Raw genomic sequence first — 21,195 nt, 5'->3', positions numbered from 1 at the left:
GCATGTATAATTTGATTTTTATTTATTTATTTATATATAAAATTAATTTGTATTTGTACAACACTGTAAACACAAACTTTTATTCTGGATGTGATTAATCGTTTGACAGCTCTATAAATACTTTTTAATAATTTCTGATATTTCATTGCAGACTTTAGCATCTGAGACATTGTTGAGATCTCCATTAAAACTCTAGAAGAGACACTTGTGAGGTTCCTTGGTCTTTTTCTATGTACAATAGTGTGATAAGCAGGAGATTCAATAGAGTTCTTCATTTAATGTCAATAGAAAAAAAATGAAGTCAGCCAGTTGTAAACAATAACAAGGACCTCATATGTTTTTTTAAATGTGTTTCATGTATTCTTTACTTAATGTTTTTTCTCTCTCTCTCTTTCTCCCTCGCTCACCGTCTCTGCTGTACTCCATTTAGGTAAGCACATTTCTTTAATATTTTATGTGTGTGCTGTCTGTCTTTATTGTGTGTCATTGAATAGTCTCTTGTGGAATCACGTTATGAGCAGGAGTTCCCCGCCGCCCTCACTATGACCTGGCACTTAAAGGATACGATGTCGTGTGGATGTCAGCAGTTTGATGGGTGACATCGTTGCATGTGTCTTGGATCAACTTGAAGGAACAGTTCATCCCAAATAAAACTTCTGTCTTATGTTCTTCTGTACCCATTTGACTTTCTTCCTTTCCCTTGAAGCCTATGAATGTAATGCCCATTAATGATCAATTCATGACCAAATTCATAATGTACAACACATTTTTTTTATAGCTTGACTCTAGAAAGCTCCAGTCCCCATTTACGATACATTTAGTATGAAACATCAGTTTGAACTGTCAAAGGAGTAGCTCACTTTCGAAATAAATGTCATCCAAGATGTTTTGTATTTGTTTCTTTAGTCGAAAAGAAATAAGGTTTTTGATGAAAACATTCCAGGACTTTCTCCGTATAGTGGACGTATTACGTGAAGCCATGAACGGCCATCGCAGACCAGAGCAAGGCGAGCATATTTGTTTATAAAGCATATCCCTTTTATTATATTTAGAAAATGACCGATCGTTTCGCTTGATAAGACCCTTACTCATCGTCTGGTAACATTTAAAGCGCTTTGAAGCTGCACTGAAACTGTAATTTTGACCTTTGGAGTCCATTGAAGTCCACTATATGGAGAAGAATCCTGGAATGTTTTCATCAAAAACCTTCATTTCTCTTTGATTAAAGAAAAAAAACCAGAAAATCTTGGATGACATGCGGGTGAGTAAATTATCATGAAATTTTATTTTGAAAGAGAACTACTCCTTTAAACTTCATTTTTCGTGTTCTACCAAAGAATTTCAAGTCGTATCAATTTGGAACGACATGACAGATGACGTGAGTGAAATGTGAAGAATTTCTTTTTTTGGGGGGTGAACTGTCCCTTTAAGAGTCAGCTCATTAAGATTGTGTTGCTCTATCAACTGTACAGGTGTTAGCAAAGAGTCTGGATCTTCCGGATGTTGTGGGTGCAAATGTGAGACGCCTGTGTGTTAAGAGAGGTCAGACCACCTAGAGAGACAGAGTTTTAAATAGCGCTGTCTCTTTAACTGTCATGTGTGGAAGACCATGATCGATATCAGAGGAGTGTATTGTATTTCCAGCCACAAATAGGTCCCGATGACGGTGTCCCAAATTAGTATATAAATCTGGAGGTTTTGAGTCTGTCCTGTTTAACCGATCACTAAATCTAACATTTCCTCCAGACTGGTTTTTAGAAGCACGGCGAGGCCTGACATCATTGCGCCGACCGGGTCTTAATACGATCTGGCGGCACAGAAAGACGAGGCGTCTATAGCAGTCCCAAAAATAACGGCTTCCTCCTCACACGGGAAGTGCTTATAAACATATCCCAGAAGCAGTGACAGGGCTTCATTACACCAGTCTTACTCTCTGCTTGACTTCCTCTATGGAAGACCTGATCTCTTAAAGACAGAGCTGGCAGGGGAGGTGCTGACTGTACCCATAATGCACCATTTGACATGGTTCTTTTGTTTTCACACCGTAAGACAGCTGCTGTAATTTAAAGAGATCATTCATCGCTGTTTGACTTGTTATTTTCGAATGGAGGTACAAATGGAGATGTGATTGTCTTTGCGGTTGCCGGAGGCCAACCAGTCATTACCAGCAGGCCTCAGGCTATAGAAGTACAGTGACCTACTGGCCAAACACCTGACGGTTTAGAGAGGATTTTCAGTAGAAATGCAAAAACAATTAAAGATCCAAAACCGGCAGACCATGTGTTCTGTATGTCTGCCGGTTAGTTTGACGAGGTCTGTCAAAGTCAACATAAAACTAGTGTAAAAATAGTATATTTAGACATTACTTGTTATATTTAGAATTAATTACAAGTGGGTGTATGATACAAAATAAAAGCCTCCATTAGGAACTACGTGCTGTTTACTGTATTGTGTGCAAATTTTCCGTAAATCCTAATGAGCATATAGACAAGTTTCTTATTGTCATAACTTTTATCACACCAACTTTACCAGCAATGCATTTTTCTGTCAGCTGCTGATAAGATGTGAACTACAGTATCTGTCCTTTGGTTCTTGGTTGATAAAAGAGGTGCTGTTTAAAGGTGCAGATTTGTTCAGGATGAAACTGCAGTAAAGCGACAGGGTGATGCGTCACGGTAGAGGTCAGATGTTGTCAGGCTCTTATCGCCATTGATGATCAAGGCTGCGCAGGGCTATTGAACTCTTAATGTCTCTCTCTCTCTGTCCCTCACATGCAGACATAGACACACACACACACACACACACACTGTTTACTGCCCTCTGGCTGGCATTGGTTTTGATTAAACGCAGATATATGCTGATAGCAGAGATGCAGTATTCTGTAATAACAGGGAGGAAGATTGATGTAGATGTCTATCCTTTCTTCATCAGAGTCGTGATTGCCCTCGCTGCTGTTCCAATACATCTGGGCATTGAACATTCACCGTAAAGTGATTTTACTAGCGGTATAGAATTAAGCACTTTAAATGCATACAATTATCATCATCTTTGTGATAATTATGCCTATAATGTGTACAGTTGACAGTTTCGCATTTCGTTAAGTGAATTAGTGCAAACTGTCCACTTCTTTAAGTTTTTTCCTCAATGAGACCAAACGTTTCAGTTACAAAGACATTATGTCAAAACCCATCAAAAGACTCATACGTCATGCCGCAAGCCTCATACAGTACACATACCCATGAATATAGTCAAACCACGACTCACAACTCAGGACTAAACAGATTATAGCTTGTCACATATCGTCACGAGAACATTTTATCGGCATATGATGTATGACTTCGCCTATAGATGTGCTGGTCCTCTTGAGCAGTGATCTTATTAAATAGCGCCCTCTGCTGAGCAGCGTCAGCTCTGTGTTTGTCTGATCTGATGATTTACAAAGCACCTCTTCCATTAAAATGTCAGTGAAACTTCTCTCTGCCGCAGCGAACTCAACATCATTAAGAGCCTGATTGATCAAAGTCAACATAAGCCTGTTTAATTGAACCTGCACCTCCTCTCTCTCTCTCTCTCTCTGTGTCATTGTCCCACTGCAGTGGTTCATTGTGTTCTGGTATCGGCATGCACAGGAAGCATTCTGGGGTCAGTTCACCTTTGAATAAAATGTTTAGATTAGCAGTGGATGGGTTTGATTGGTTAAGGGGTCAATGAACACACACACACACACACACAGCTCATTGTGCATTAGCAGCATTGAACATCACTACTTTGCTGAGTCAGATGAGTGATTGCTCAACGTTGCTTTTTTTCCTCCAGTAAATCCATACAGTGTAGACAATACGCCACGCTGCCTAGAAACAATTTACATTCATAATATTCATGACCATCTTTACATACCATTGCCACGTGCTTAACACGCAGTGTCGTGTTTTTTATCATTTACCCCCCGTACACACGCACACAAATTTAGAATGAGATGATCGCACGCTTGTGTACCCACATTTCACCAGGGGCTCTCAGCCCACCTCCTGTCAACTCCTATAAGCCGCGCACAACCGCTCTCAGATCCGCCCTTTTCCGACTGCACTATTTCCATGGCAACCATCTTCACATGCACGCACACGCAGGCTCAGAATTTCCCCCACCTGCATCCCGCCCATCGCTGCCCTCTACTGGCGGAAGAGAGGGATCTGATGTTTGCTTAATGATTTTAGGGTCATTAGTTAGGCTTTGTTTTAAGAGGGGGTCGATTAGAAAGGCACAGCGGTTGATGGACAGTTCTCTCAGAAGCCGTTGAGATGAGAAGGCTGCTACAGAGCTGGACTGCGGTCCCTCTTTCCCGTCCGTCCTGTTATACAGATCAGAGAAATGAGGAGGAACCTGCAGGTACAGAGGGGGGAGGTGTAAACCAAGGTGAGGGACTGTGAGTGGCTCTAGTTTGTGGGCTTCAGGAGATGATCTTTTTGTCATTTGAAAGTTGTGGGGGGAGTAGTATTTGATTTGTTTTTAATATATCGCTGATGTCTTTCTGAATCCTCCATAGTTTGTTTAATAAATCATTATTATTATTCAATCTTTATGTTTGTTCCTCAGTTTTGGAAAATCTAAACAATCAAAAGTATTTAAAAGTGCTTGTCAGCTTCGACAACACAATATTTAATCAATAAATAAGTCTTTTTACAGTGTTTTTTCCTTTCCTTTAGAAACAGTGAATTTGCACATACAAGGTTTGGGATGGACAGCTATGATATTGAATATATTCACAATTTACAAGAGTTTGCAGATAATTGGCTGTTTGTTGGGATTTTCATAAGTGGATGATGACTTACAAAAACTTTTAGTTAACTGTCACCCGTTCCGTATACGGGACACCTAAGTTTGCGTCAATATTTTTCATGTAATTTCTAATCGAATCATGATAATATACTATATATCATTGGAAAGGTCTAAGACTCTAGAATACAGATTTCTTTGGTGTTCTTTTTATAATTTATGTAGGGAGAGTAATTGATTCTTTTTTATAAAGTGTGCTTAGATTTTTTGTTATCTTTTGTGAGCCGTAGTTTTTTAATGTATTTTTTAATCAAATAAAAACATAACTTTTTAATCTATTTTTTAAAATAAACCTAGCAACATACCTTAAATTTTTTTGTTTGTGTGTGTGTTTTATTAGCAATAGTCAGCTACTTTCTTTTTCAAACGAGACTAACCTTAAGTCTGTATTCCAAAGAATTCATGAGTTACCGGCATTTTAGTTCCAACATGCGGTATCATGTGTAGGCTCAAAAAGGGATCTGACAGTTAACAGGTTAGCATTGTCAAAGTAAAGTAGCATGCTTTTTGTAGTGTCCAGAGTAAAAGTAAAAAGAATGATTTGTACAATATTCATGTAATCGCTCAAAACATGTCACATAATTGTGACAACCGTGATAACTGTACGGGAACAAGTTTAGAAGTGAACTATGATATTTAAGTATTGTTTGTATCTTCCCCATTTTAGTCTGTATCTTCACAGCTATAGGGTCTCTTAAAATATCTTATAATTCTTTATTTATATGCATCCTCTACTGTGTCTATGGTTATTTAGAGTGATAGAGAAAGAGCAAAAGCAAACAGCCTTAGGAGACGCTTTTTGATGTGTCCCTACTTCAAAGCTACACGATATTGAAAGTTCGGTTGTTTCCTCATGTTCCGGCTTCCCGTCGGAAGCGGTGCCGTGTTTGTATGGGAAATCACTGTCATCAGCATTTCATCAGACCTGATGTTTAATCATTCTAAAACAATAGAACTGATTGCAACCTGCGCTCCAACTTGCTTTAAGACAATTCCGTGGGACGGTGATGCTTGACTGGACCCATTAATCGCTCGAGTTGCCCACCGCCTTTAGTCCGATGAATCTATCTTGACAGGGACATCTGTGGATAGCTTTTGGGTCTTTCAGAGTAATATTCTCACCGTCAGACGTGGGGCACTTCGCTGTAAACTGTTAATGTATTGGGGTGTCTATTCGACAATGCGACTGTGATTGGTTGGTTTGTCTTCTCTTGGCACCGGTCTTGAGCAGCAAATGGTCCTAACAGATGATTTCTGCTCAAGGCCAAGTCAATTTGACCTCTTTCTGCCTTAACTTGGGTTTGGCGCTGCCTGCCCTGAAAGTGTCCAATCGAGTGTTGTTAGGAGATGCCAGGGTACCGGTTTTGGCCCGCATATGGGGTGTGTCGTTCTGTAGGGACGTTTGGGTATCGATAACTGCTGAGCTGATTAAACAAATTCACGGCAAAGCATGTCTGTGACTCTTTCCAACATCTGATAGTGAGAAGATAACATTGTGTTTGTGTTATGGCAGGATTGTGCTTTTGCTTCTCAAGTGTGCTCAACTCATCATTTTAAAACACATTTCGCTTTTCCGTCTGTTGATGTTGTGAGGAAATATTATTGGAGTCAGTGGACAAGGTGTCCTGTTATTGTGTCGGTAGCATCATTAAATCTCAGGTGTCAAAGCTTTAACCCACACCAGATCTCATCCACAATCTGCGTTTGGGAACATTGCTTAACTTTTAATGGCCTTTGCAAACTTATGTTGGATGCAAAAATCTCGCTGACATCCACGCTTAAGGGTGCCAAACCCCCCGCCGAAGGCTATAAAGAGCGGCGATTGAACATAACAGATGCTCTTCTCTTAATGACGGGCAGCTCATCAACACTTTTAATACGGGTCATGTTATAAATGGACAGGCCAATTTTCTCTCTCTGAGATTTAAATGAGGAATTAACCCATCGCTTGGTTTTAATCCTGCTGCCTAGAGCTCACACAGAGACCATTAACTCTAAAAAAATATAAACAAATAAAAAGATTTGTCGTTCAAAGATGGCTTGCAAAAAATGCAACTGAATTTGGGATACACACTTGTTATGAATGGAACGGCCTGGGCTTCAGTAAGAATATTCAATTTGCCTGCATTAGACGGAATCAATAAAGCTTTTGTCTACTGCTAAAATAATGAAAGAACATGTGCAGAGAGAGGGAGACAGATGTCTGTTGTGGATATATTCTAACTTAATAATATGTTGAACAAGTAAACGCTAGAACACGTATTATCTTAATGACTTGCTGATACAATATTTGCGGATGCCAGATGCTGTGGTTCCATAAACTTGAGGATTTTTTTTAGACAGAGGGCATGTGAGCTTAAAGAATCCATAGAAAGATAGTTTTGTACTGGAAAACCCACTTTGATACTGATGGTGTTGGCTAAAGTGGGCAGAAGGCAATGTCAGTCTTAATATCTAGATAATAAATATATTCATGCATAATATTTAACATGCACACAATCACTTTACAGAGTGGAAAAGCTTAACCTTTTCTGCTAATTGTAAGTTTTTAATTGAAATCCCAGGGTTGTATTTATTAAGAATAATCACGGAGGAATGATCATTCTGGCACACATTGAAGCCCTTTATGCTGCTGTTTTGTTTTTATCTTAGGATGACTTTGATCTGGCATGCTTATTGAACATAAAAGTGACATCTGGTTAGCCTAATGGCCTACAAGCCTTAAACTCAGCCCAATACAGTGCCTGTGGGATGGGCAAGATAGAAAATGTGTAACTGGGCATTCTAGTAGTCACACATATCTGCGTGTATGTGCCTGTACACACAAAGATAACACAAAACCAGACAAAATTATTTCATTCTACTTAAAACATGCATCATTCAGTTGATGCTTTTGATGGTTTAACATTTAAAATGTGATCTACATTCTGCACTCTCGTCGTGAACTCATATATTGCTGCAGTACATAGTTTCCGCCACTAGAGGCCGCTAACGTAGCGGCAACTGGAACTACGCCTTGGGCCATTTCAGCACCAGAGTGTGTGGACAGCTCCCGCCATTCTTTACGTGCTACGGGCATCAGATTGTTTATTTTCATTCATTTATAATAGTTCACTTCTCTTTGTTTCCGGCCAGTTATTTTTTCTACAGGTTTTTAGTAAGCAAAGGGTTTCTATTTCTGAGAGCCATTATCACAATTCACCCTTCAAGATTTGAGTTCCTGCTTTCTTTTCCAGCAGCTAAAAAAGAAGCTTAGGGGGGAAATGGAGACACCCTGATGAATAAGTTTGAGTTACTTCAAGGTTGTTGTGAAAGGTATTTTCAACTGCAGTTGCCATAAATGTTTCAGCTAATGACAGAGATTTGCGAGGACATCCAGCTTGGCACGTTTGCAGCCTTACAGTTTAATGACAGACCTTTGCACCAGCATGTTGTTAGAACACATCCACCCATGCACGGAGACGTCTCCCGATTACATGCATTCAGACACAGACAGATACGATTGGGTGAATTCAAACTCATTCCGAATGAGTTCCCTTGGTCCTTAGTGCTGTTTTGACATGGGAAAATGAACCCTGCCGTTGTGATTGCCATTTCAGCCACGCTCGTCCCAGGAGACATGATTGCTGCATCTCAGGAGACAAACGTTAGATTTGATGCCCATGATTATGGAATGTTTCACATATACGTGTGGTCCCTTTAACTTAGAATAAGGTTAATCATGACAGTTCTTTACAATTATGATTATGGTGATGTCTCTTTCATTGCTCCAGATGTTAACACGTAGGAAATCAACCGCCTTTCTCAAATGAAATTGCGATTTTATGGAGTTTAAATGTGCGGATGCATTCGTTTTTGGCTGATGCGTATTAGTTTTGAGTTGAGCAAATGTATACACTTAAATTGTACTTCACTGTCTTTCAACAAAGCGAAAAAATTGATGTCTCATCCTGGACAGTTTTATCTGCTGCCTTGCTGATAAAATATTACATGCAAATGTAGATCCCAAGCTGAGAACATTTGTCTTTCCGATTTCTCATGTGGGATGCATAAATTATTGTATTTTTGCATGGATTAAAGCTGGATTTAAATTTTTATTTGTCTCTGAATTTTTCAGATTGAAAGTTAATTTTTAATCTTAAACACAGTTGAAGTGATTGTGGTTTACTCAGTGCATTTCTCTTCCCGAGTCTCGTCCTTTGAGGAAGAACTCGATGTGGGAGAGTGCCTTAGTTCGCTGACATCTCCATACATTTTTTAAAGACCTGACATATCGCGCCCATCTCTTCCTGCACGATTGGGCTAATGCACTTTCCCTACGTGATGGCGCATTTCCTCTGAACCTTTAGAGCAACGATATACAAAACAAATTAGCCGTGTACAAAGAGCTCGCCTATACTCCTATACACTTTAATAACCACGTGCATGGAATATCAAGCATCCCTGCATCTGCAGCATTGCTTGTTCAAGTGGACAGACAGATCCCTGTTTGTGTGTAATCTGATCAACATGCATAATCCCAAAAGCAGATCTCACCGCCGGAACATTGATCTGGTCTGCTGGACCATAAACCTGGTCGCTGGACAAAATTAAAACGGAAGAAAAAAAACATGGGGGTTGAAAAGAGAAGATGAAACCCCTGAGTTTACTCATTGCAATCATATCAGAGACACCGGAGACGTTCAGCTATTATCTCAAATTTTTCTCACAATCGTCACGGGAGGAAACCAGTACGGTGACCTTAATACTTTCGTTCATGTTAAGGACTCATGGGGGCGTATTTATATACACTCACACCGACAGACAGAGATGAAACACTTTAATACTCGTGTTGCCAGGCTTAATGCGCATCCAAATATCTGATAATACGAAGAGATACGATCACTGACCTAAATGCATGTTTTCTATGTTATGAAAAGGAGCACCAGCCTGCACATTACCAGTCCACTCTCGACAGGATCTGAATAGGGAAGGTATAAAAGGAATTATGCAAATTTGGACTTAAGTAAACAGACGGTATTAGGTAATTATTCAAAATCTACCAGACAGGGTTCACAATAGCCCTACTCATTAAAATTGTTTACTATGTTTATGTGGGGGTAAAGAAAAATCTATCTTGTATCAAAAGCATCAGAGATTGTTTTTAAAAACTTGTGTTTTTTAAGTGTTGAAATGCAAGTGTTTTAGTTTTGCACAAAATGTACTCTTGACTGTGCTATTATTTATCACTCTATTTATGTATTCATGTGCTATTTACATTATGGCTTTATTTTTTAATTTTTTTAGATTATTTAAATAATGTATTATTATGTACGATCCCCACTCCAAAAAAAAAACTTATTACAACGAACCTCGGACGTGTCGTTTTCAATTGGTTATGTAATGCTTCGGTTGACAAAGTGCGTCTTTGCCAAAAAAGAAAAACAAGTGTCCCCTCTATGCGCTAAAGCAACCGGTCACTACTGAATCTAGCACGCGTGCAACTCTTAAAGCCCATTCAGATCAGACAAACCCTTTGGATGGGAGACATCGGCAAAGCTCTACGCGTTCTCCCTTTGCGCGCACCTTCAACAACCCACTGGATTTTATATGGGGAAAATATGATTTGCCATTATAGTGCACGGATGAGCTGCATGCAAGGACGGAGTGCGTGAATCGAGGTCTGGCTTTCTCCTGTGGGACGCGGCGTCTGTGCTATGCGCGCGGAATCTGGATGTCCATGTGCAGCATCGCTTTCATCGGAGCCCTCGGACGAGCACCTCGGCTGCGCGCACTGAGCTAGTATGATAGCCGTCTCTTTCAAATGCCGATGCCAGATACTGCGGAGAGTGAACAAAGGTACGATCTCGGCTGTTTTCACCCTTCATTCTATCTTTCCAGCGCTCCACCTTGTAGTCCCTGCGATGTGTTTGCGAGCGCGCTATTGTCTAGTTATTTGTGTATTCGATCGGGATTTACGCAGGACGATGAGATGCAGAGAGGGGTCATCGGACCTGATGTAGGACAGTGAGCGATGGCCATCAAGTGCGCGCCTTTGATTTGAAATGCACTCGCATTAAACTTGGGGTGCAAAAAGACGCACTGAAGTAGCGCTCGTCCACATAAATATTTAACAGGAAAGAGCGCAGTAGTTGGTGGTCTGCCCAGTGCACTTATAATGGAAAAACCCTTCTGTCTGTGAGCGTATGCCCGGAAGCTTCTGTCCCGTTAATTATTGACCGAAGATGCAACGCGCCGCGCTGTTTGGGATCGTTGTTTGTATGTTGGATGATGTGGGATGGCAGACGTGTTTGTTTAAGCTATTGATGCACGAGGCTCAGGGTTGATTCTTTTAGTAAGACTATAGAATATTGTACATTAAAACGCGTTGCGTTAACAGCGCATCCCATGGGAGACATACTAATAAAACGTATACATTGAATGGACTGTCTTGGACCAAATGCCTAAATATACATTTTTAAACATGGACTGATTCCAGTAATGTATTTCTGTATATTCCCCCTGACTGCTTATAGTTTGTTAGTTGGCCAACTTGGCATTACTAAAGACATGTGATGTTGTCATAAATACTGCAAATCTTGCTCCCTCAGGGGAGAATACTTGACCTCAATATCATGAGTAAACCCCCAGTTGGCGGTGTGAAAAATACATTTCAGCCAGAAAGTGGATGCCTTTCATCCATGCACAATGCAACAGCTTGTATTGGACAGCACTGATTTCAGCATACTGTAATATTTTTGCAGCTCCACCGTAGGTGTTAAGTGGTGCCATGTGAAGTATTAAACAAAAATGGATTTGTTTAAATTTAGGTTAACATATGCATTGATTGGAAAATACAGGTTGGGATATAATTAAATTGCATTGGGTGTTGTGTTACTGTTATAAAATTCACATTGTTGTTAACATTTCAGTTGTGATGCGTTTTAAAAATGTGATCATGTGAATGACCCAAAAAAGATAAATCTGATTATCATTAGTTTGGGTTTTGTGTGAATGAAACCTATTTGGTGTCTATGTGTGTGTGCGTGTGTATGTGTGTGTGTGCATGTCTTTAAAAGTCTCAGGTAGTAATTTGACTCATCGTGAGTCAGCGAGTCATCTACTCTGTGGATGAAATGACAGCGTATTTATAATGACTTCTTTAAGGCAAGTATTCTAAAATAGAATCTAGGGATAATCTACTTCAAAATCATCGCGATATCCGATAATATGAGGTCTGTTGGACTTCATACAACGTTGCGCAGACGTTGGGCTGATGATAATGTTATAACACGTATTTTCCATTATTTTCATTTATTGTCTGTTGTAATCATGGAGACATCGGTGATATCCGATAACATCGACACATTGCCAGCCCTTCTACACTCTGATGCAGGCATATTCAGGAGTGCTAATAATGTAATAACATACAGTATATAATATGTACTGTATAATGAATAACTAAATGTAAAATATAACAATTTCTGACGTGATGTCAGCGAAAATCGTTCATCACATGTGATACCACCTGGTGTTTCTGCCCTCAGCCGTGTGCGGTATCCATCTCGCTGGTGACATTTATGGCACAATGGCCTGGTGCTTTTATATCTTTGTTACACGTTTGCAGTCATTCGGTCAGAAAATTAAATAGGGGCCCAAGGTGTTACTTTTCCTCCTCATTTTACTTTGTCAGAAATCTCTGCCGCCTTTAAAATTGCTCAAATATTTATGAAAAGATTTGTCTTTGGCACCCTGAAGGGTGTGGCGATACAGACAGGTTGTTAATTAAATGAATTTATGCATATCATTTTCTTTCACCGAGTGGAATAACAATCCATACCTTCACCTCTGCAGGTGTTCTGCATGCTGTGCCAATTATTTTTTAGTAGCCTTTATGGTCATGAGTTTTGTGAACTGCGCTGCCAATCGCCGCTTTCCTGGGGTACTAGGTGGGCAGAAATGATCTGGGTATCTCTTTTATATTGCCATCCTGAAACGGTATTTTGTTTATTTGGGCTTCTCATAAATATTTGTGTTTTGCATCCGTGTGGGTGTATTTGTGTAATCGGTATGTGTGTTCTGTGGCTGCCAGTACTTCTTTTGTCAAATTATCGAATGCAGTTTTATATCCGCTCAGGTGGCTAAAGTGTAGAGCTAATGGAAACAGGTTTTGCTCGGCGTGAAACAAAAATGAGAGTGAGCATTTATAGTGTCACCATATGCCTGCTGTCTTAACTGCAATGTTAATGATTCTCTTGCTCCGATATAGTAAGTTGAGCTTTCACTTTCTGTTCCAGACCAGTCACCGGGTACACTAACCCTTAACACTGAGCTTCTGACCACTGGCACCTGCTTTCTATCCGAAAAACAATTTAGAGCTCGGTTTGTAGAACTGCATTACAGAGATCACACCAGGTAGAAGGACATTACGCATCCCAGCGAGAGAAAGAAATTGCCCGGCAAAAGATTCACGGCACACCTGTGGCTTTGTAAATGGATCAGGCCACAGAAACAACAGTCGCTTTCGTGCACCAGCTCGAGCATGGCACCTTTCACTCGGTCTATTCACACATGGTAGGAACCGTCATGGTTTTAGAAGAATGTCTCCAGGCTGACTTTCAAAAGAAAGCTGTCAGTATCTGGAGATGTGAGTTTCTGTCTTTCCTGCTTCTGGTTCTGCTGGTGCATGCCTGCCCTGATTTCAACAGCTTTCCCTTTGAACGGCGGCCCATATCAATCCCGTACGCTTGACTGACAGTTAGATTTAGGGGCTGGAGGAGGTAAATGTTGGAAGGTGATCTTTTGGCCTGTCGTGTGGAGCGTTACTGTGTAGATATGAAATCTTGAAAATCTTGAGACATTATGATTTGACAGCTCCCAACGAGTGCTCTATATTTAAATCGTAGCATCCATAGCAGACACAATAGAAGGCACTCGAACAGTTTTCATTAAGTGTGAAGCTCGGGATCCTGGAATATAAACCTTCAGCCACCAATAAAATGAACAGCTGTCATGGCAAACTAGAGAAACTAATTAAAGTTGACTTTTACAGTTGTGCTTGACTGCCCATGCAATACTGGCAGTGCCAGCTTTTTGGGTGGTTGCCAAGGGCATCGCTATGCAGTTGCCAGGATGTTCTGTGATGTTTGGTTCATCACTTGGGTGTTGCTAAGATGTTCTGAGTTGTGTTTGATGCGTGACTATGCAGTTGCTAAGGTGTTCTGTGATGTTTGGTTCATTACTATGGTGTTGTTAAGATGTTCTGAGTTGTGTTTGATGCGTTACTATGCAGTTGCTAAGGTGTTCTGTGATGTTTGGTCTATCGCTATGCTGTTGCCAAGGTGTTCTCTCTAGTGTTTGGTTTATCTTTGGCCAGTTGCTAAGGTGTTCTGTGATGTTTGGTCTATCGCTATGTTGTTGCCAAGGGGTTCTCTCTAGTGTTTGGTTTATCTTTGTGCAGTGTCTAAGGTGTTCTGTGATGTTTGGTCTATCGCTATGCTGTTGCCAAGGTGTTCTCTCTAGTGTTTGGTTTATCTTTGTGCAGTTGCTATTGTGTACTGTGAAATTTGGTCCATTTGCTATGTTGTTGCGTAGGTGTCCTGTGTGGTGTTTGGTTGATCTCTGTGCAGTTTCTAAGGTGTTTTGTGATGTACGATCCATCGGAAAGGTGTTCTGTGTGGTGTTTGGTGCATTGTCATGCAGTTTCTAAGGTGTTCTGTGATGTTAGGCCCAATGTGTGGTGTTGCTAAGGCGTTCTGTAGGTGTTCTGTAGGCATCTCTATGCTGTTTCTATGGTCTTCTGAGTGATATTTGTTCCATTGATATGATGTTGCTAAGTGGTGTTTGGTGGATCTCTATACTGCTATTAAGATGTTCTGAATTGTTTGATGCGATGCTTTGCAGTTGCCAAGGTGTTTTGGTTGCTGACTGACCCAAATGAAAAAAACTGTATAGGTCATACTGTAAAGTCTATTAGATATTTTTACACAGTCTATTGTCGACCAATTACAGTTTCAGGGTTTAGAAAAGTAATACCAAACTTTATCTGCATGATTTGAACTATACATCATATCAACAGTACATAGCGTGGCTGCTCACTTTTCTTATTTTAGTATTGCTGATGACACCATTAAATTATCGTCAATGTTGTCCCCCACTCTGCAACCTTACATGAGCAGAGCAGATGGTAGAAGTTTGAAGTAAATAATTCTTGACAGCAGTAACAGCTTTGGGATGATACCTTTCGTACATGAACCAATGAGGTGTCAGAGCTTTAGATCGTTTGGCTGATGTGTGAGGCAATCAAATCAAAGAGACCCTCTCAGACTCTGTTGGGTTTTCAATCAGCTCCTTCTGTTTCAGTAGAACAGCCTTTGTGGCCAGAGGAAGTCTGTTATTTGAATGGTCTACCCCATGTCGCCTGGCTTTTTTACCCTCTGTGTAATTTTCCCCCAGGGAAATTAATGTCACAGAGTTTTTTCTTAAAGGTTAAGTGTACGTTTTTGTGCTACCTCGGGTGGAAAGTAGATAAGCGCACATCAACCTCCTGCAGGTTTTTAAAAAGCAGTTCCATCAAAAGTAAGAATTTACTTTATTTTATTCGACTTACAGTAAAAAATGTAGATTCTTGCATTATTTATTCACCGTATATATTTTTTAATCTATATGACCTTCTCAGCAAAAGAGAGTCTCTTGTGGCCTGGACTGAACCTGTAGAGCTGCAGCAACATTTGGGTCTCCCATCAAAACCACACACACGCACACAACAGCAAGCAGTCATGATTCACAACAGAAGTCTTCATTAGTCTCATTACATGCAAGGCTTGCTTCGCTTCTGCTTGTGTCAGCTGGTGTGTGCGTGTCTTCAAGCGTTGTTGACTTTGTGTTGCTAATTTCACCGAATCTGCGTGCTGCCCTAAAGCATCAACGCTCCCATTGCTTTTCTGGCTTTGCAACGTCAGCATTATTCCAGTCACCCTACCGACAGGTTGCACGGTGCCACCTCCTCTGAGCCGTCTCTTGTCATCCGATTGGTTAAGATGCCTGCTGGGTGTAATCATCTGCCCCCATATGTCTGAAAAGCAGAACGGATGCTGGATGTCATGGAAACTGAATGCAGCCAAGCCGAAATCAAACCCAAACAGCCGGTTCAAGCTCGGCTGTGAATTGGTTGTCAATAAAAAAGACTGTTTTGGCAAAGAGAGCTGAAGAATTTGGCAGAGAATTGTCATTAATGATGGCAACACAACAAACGTTATTGCGCTTGTTGGCTTATGTATGCATAAAATGTAGCAAGTTCGGTCACATCCTATGCTAAAGTTTTCTGACATTTCCAACATAAAGCTGCCTCAGTGGGCCAGATCATTATACAGTAACTCAAAGTATAATGTAAACCAAGCCTTGCTAGTCTGTTAGATAGTTTTAGAGCTTTGAGCTGGTGGTCATGAGACCAACATGGCCAAGCTTTGAGACAAGCAAAACATCTGTTTGACCAACTACCCAAAATGTATTTTCCCAAAAATGTTTCATTATTCCACAAACACCTTCATTTAGATTGAGTGTGGAGGTTGGTCCTGCCTGGAGAAACACAACGTTCAGTATCAGCGGGCGGTAATGGGGTTCGTGTTCAGTTTGGCTGGGGAGTGAGGGGAGGAGAATAGGGAGAACGGTAGACTTGTGTTTTCTGTCATTCGCAATCTTGTCTCCCGGTTAGGATTCGCTCCGAGTTCGGAGCGTGAGAGAGAACAAACTGTTTGTTTCCCCCTACGCCACCATCTTTGCTTTGATGTCTTTATTCTTCCGCTGTGAAGTTCTGAAGCGATGCTAAAGCACGTCGCTATAAGATAATGCACCAGTGGTGCCAAGTGTTTTCTGGTTTTCTAAAGCTTCAAAGGCCTACCGGGAGCATCCAAATATTTATAAGTGCAGTCAACATCAAGCCAGGAAAGGGAGACTTTACTCAGTATGAAGGTTCTGTCAGTTTTTACAATCTCGTGTTGATAAAAACCTGACTGACTTGCTTCAGTGAAACACAAAATGAGATTTTCAAGACTGCCTGAGTTGCTTTTTTACTCAATGGAAGCATATTATGACCAGGTCATGCTTCATTAAGGCCAAAGAAACGACATGTAGCCCATTTGACTAGTCCACTATATACAAAGTCTTCTATAGCCATATTATGTTTTCGTAAAGAACAGATCATTGTTGTGTTTTTTCATAAGTGAATATACTTTAATTGTGTTAATATTGAGATTTTGCAAAAATGTATTTGCTGTTAGAATAACTGTGACATATAATATCATATTCAATAAATATCTACATTTTGAATATACACAAGGGTATTAATCAATCTCGGTTTTATTTATTGCATTACATTTTCCATTAAAAATGGTAAAAATTCAAGATAGTGGTGTCAATTGTGCATTTAATGATATTTCACCCAAATATTAAAATAATATTTTCACTGAACCTGTATAACTTTCTGGTAACACTTTACAATAAGGTGCTATTTATTAACAATAAGTTAATGCATTAGCTAAAATGAACTTACAATGGACAATACTAATACATCACTTATTAATGTTAATTCATGTTAATCTCAGCATTTACTAATACATTATTAAAATCAAACATGGTCACTGTTAACATTAGTTAATGCCCCGTGAATAACATGAATAACTGTATTGACATGAACTAACATTAACAAGGATTAATAAATGCTAAAAAACTAAACTGTTCATTGTTATCTAATGTTATCTAATTCATTTACTAATGTTTAATAAAAGCACCTTATTGGAAAGTGTTACCAACTTTCTTTCTGCTGCAGAACACACCAGAAGATATTTTGAAGAGCGTTTGTAACCAAACAACAATGTCCCCCATTTACTTAAATCGTATAGAAACAAAACCACTTCGTTTGAACGACATGAGGGTGAAAAAATGATGACAGAATTTGTATTTTTAATTCTTGAGAAACTATTGCCATTCTTAAGCAATATTACAGTGACTGGCAGCACTTTTGATCTTCTAAAAAAAAGGTCCCACTACATCTTTCCTTAATGGAGGTCAAAGACTCACATTCATAAGATTGATTCATTTGGATTCTCATGAATTTCAAAGATGTCTTGCAGTCTGAGTTTAAGCGTTTAAATAGACTCGCCTGACAAACACTTCACGCAGCCAATTACCCTCAACGGCGGCCCTCTGTAGATGCTAAAGCACCTCTCACCTGTTCTGCAGATAAGCTACGGAGAAGGTGTGCAAACATTGTGGGCTGAAATGAAAGGTTGGATCAATCTCAAGAGTTAGCCACTTAGCCACGGGAGGCGAGCAGCCGAAGGGCTTTCTGCTTGAAATGGTTAGCGACACCGTTGGGAATCTCCGTGAATAAAAACTCTGGTTCGTGAACCCGGAGGTCCGATTCTCTTTTTCGCTTTTGATTTACCGAATTATAGAAAATGTGACTCATGCACTTCAGTCCAAAAACTCTCAATTGACAGTTTGGAGCTCTGCCTCCACGTCAGTTTCGGATAATTGCAGGTACGAAAGATCGCAGGTACGAATTAAAACCTGAGAGCAATTGCATTTCACCAAGCACCTGTTCATTTATCTTTAGATCATCTTTGTACACTTCATCTGGCTGTCAATTATTTGGCCATCTAGCTGAACCCTGCTGTGACATCATCTGCCGCTTTGGGTCGGGTGTGAACATTAATGAGCTCACCGATGGGCCACAGGGTCAGGGTGAGAAATATGAGTGTTTGAATAGTTCCACAGCCACCGGGTGCAGCTCCAGCCCAGAGGTGAAGGATTACATACGCTTCCCATCCAGAGGAATGCACTGTGGAACAACAGAAGCAGGTGCGTGTCCGAGGATGAGTTATAGCCCTGGTGCAGGTGGTCTGCCCTGATGGCCGAGCGGTTCAGAGCATTATCTGGACCCAAATGATGTTATTTGTACTGCAGTGAAAATGCTAGAATCTTATTGCAGAAAGTTTACAGTGTAGGGAACGAACAGGCTTGACCGTGATCTCACAGATTTGCTGACAAAGTTGTTCAAGTTAAAATAATGGAATGTTGCAAGTACATTGTTTGAATTGAATTGAATTAGACCATGAGGGCAAAACTAGTTGGTTGTAAACAAACGGTGGAAGATGTTTTCTTACAGCTAACTTTACTGTTATGAGACGGTTTTTAAATAGTCATTTTCTAATATATTTTTGTAGATTTAGGAGTCAGTTCCTACTAAGTTTGACAGCAAAAACTAATTTTGCAAAGTATTTTGTTTCATAGTATAACACCTACAGTAACATCTTTTTGTAAGATATTTATTTTCGTATGTACTGTATGTACGGTATGCAACCCTTGAGAAAAAAAGCGCTATAATACATTTAAGTGTACACTTAAAATCTCGCCTTAAAATGCATTTTTTTAGGATAGCTTTTTATTAAACATTTGTACTATTTTTACATTGTTTTAATGTTGTGTTTTTATTGTTATTGTGTATGGTTTTATTTGTTGTTGTAAAGCTCTTTGAGATCTTCATTTAAAGGCGCTTTAGAAAATAAAGTTATTATTATTATTATTACCTATGAGTGCACTATTTTCCTACACTAATTTCGTACTTAATATCCCAAAAAATGTTTTTTGTACTTTTTAAGATAAACAAGTGTACTCAACTGTGCTATTTTGAGACATCATGAATGGAAGTACAAAAACAAAAGTGGATTATGGAAGTGTACTTGAATGGTGTACTTGGTGCACTTTTTTACCTGGGGAATAATTTCTATAATGTGCTCGATTTTTTCCCTTCACATGATTTTATTGAAGTCCTTTCAGCGTTTTTCAACATGTCAGTGACCAACTACATTACGTTGAATTACTGGCTGATTGTTAAATGCCCAGTACTCCTGCTGGACTCATTAACTATCACTTACCGTAAGTCAGTTGATCTTGTTATGTTCTCTAGTAAATCCTTTTAATGACTTTAGCTTTCAACACTACAGAACTTTGTTTGCAAACAAAGCAGAATGATGCAGTTTTGCTTGATGATTTCTGTTAGGTACCATGGCACAGACAAATTTCACAAAAGTTACCAAATTCTGTAATACTTCTGCATGTAGATTATAAACACAAAAAGACTAATAAAAAATGGTGTACTCCCTTTTCTGGGTGTGTAGCAGCCAGCCAATCAGATCCGGGCTTGCACTTTGAGAAACTGAGACAGAGCCTTGGGTAGCTTTGACTCCCTTAGACACGATCTCAGTTCCTTTTTTGTCTGTTCTGTCTCTCTCATCTCCTTTCTGAAAGGCACCCCCTCACACTTCCACCTCACAAAAACCACCGTAGGTTGAGCATGACATGAACTGACTGCTCGGGTCACTCGGGTTAAAACTTAAGGGCTTTTATTCTCAGGACGTCCTGCCTCTCCACTCAGCGGTGAATGCGGGCAGACGCTCCTCCACCGTACCCAAGAGGCTACTAGGAGTGTTGCTCCCTTTATGTATGATGTAGTTTCACTCTCCTCGCCCGAGTGGGTGGGCTTGTGTCAACCCACTTTAAATAGTCTGAGATCATTGCTAAAAATAATAAAATCACTCCTTCTCCCTAGATGGGAGCACCACGGTCATCTATGTTTAAAGTGGCCTCATAATACTGCGATTCTTATTGAGCACACTTGAACTAAAAAAATAAAAGGGTGTTTTGATGCGCTTTTGTTTTTACTGCGATTCATATAATCTCATCCAACAGAAGAGTCCCCAGTATGAAAAAACATAGATTTCCTCTTATACTAGAAAGCTTAACGCTAGAAATGAAACGGATCATAAAGAAATCAGATAATAGTAACCGGTTATAAATGTTATACATTAGAAATACAAAATGTACAATATAAATAATATACGTAGAATACTTGTCTTCATTTGCGTCGCAAATTAGTTTCGACATGTTTTTTTTTCTGCAGCAAGCTTTTAGGGACTGTTGCTGTACCTTCATGTCATGTCTTCAGCGCCCCACATGAGTGTACAGGTATGCATGAGCGAGCTTACTGTGACCTGACAGAACGACAGCCTCTCTATTTCAGACATATGGACACACACAGAAACCTTCCTTCCCTTTCGTTTTCCTCATGCTGCACGTCCAAAAATCAGTTTCTTCTACCCAGGCTAATGCCGGCGTCTCAAATCCAAGATTGTGTTAATTTATTCATTGCCACCTGTCTGCATGTCTGCGTCAACCAACCTGGATTGTCTTTCTGGCTTTTGGGCACATTGATCTTTTCCTCACTGTCGGCCCTTCCGTCCGTCAACTTTTCACATTGTCATCTCTTGTCTAGAGTGCACAAATACCCTGGGGTTTCTTCTTTGAATGTAGAATGAACACAAA

General features: G+C 40.0%; 1 protein-coding gene across 9 annotated transcripts in view; it reads left to right on the top strand.

Moving 5' to 3' along the window:
- grip1 (glutamate receptor interacting protein 1) overlaps positions 1-21,195 on the top strand; it is a 196,717-nt gene that overhangs the window by 103,155 nt on the left and 72,367 nt on the right. For 2 of the 9 annotated variants that reach the window (XM_056748033.1, XM_056748028.1), the window contains exon 1: positions 10,373-10,671. The exons of the other annotated variants lie outside the window; for them this stretch is intronic. In XM_056748033.1, coding sequence (XP_056604011.1) covers positions 10,617-10,671 — 55 coding nt within the window. In that variant the 5' untranslated portion in view covers positions 10,373-10,616. Of the gene's footprint in view, positions 1-10,372; positions 10,672-21,195 lie in introns of those variants that run through there. 9 annotated transcript variants of the gene reach the window in all.

The sequence above is a fragment of the Triplophysa dalaica genome, chromosome 5 (assembly GCF_015846415.1).
Source record: "Triplophysa dalaica isolate WHDGS20190420 chromosome 5, ASM1584641v1, whole genome shotgun sequence".
Taxonomy (NCBI): domain Eukaryota; kingdom Metazoa; phylum Chordata; class Actinopteri; order Cypriniformes; family Nemacheilidae; genus Triplophysa; species Triplophysa dalaica.
This window is presented reverse-complemented; position numbering and strand designations above follow the sequence as displayed.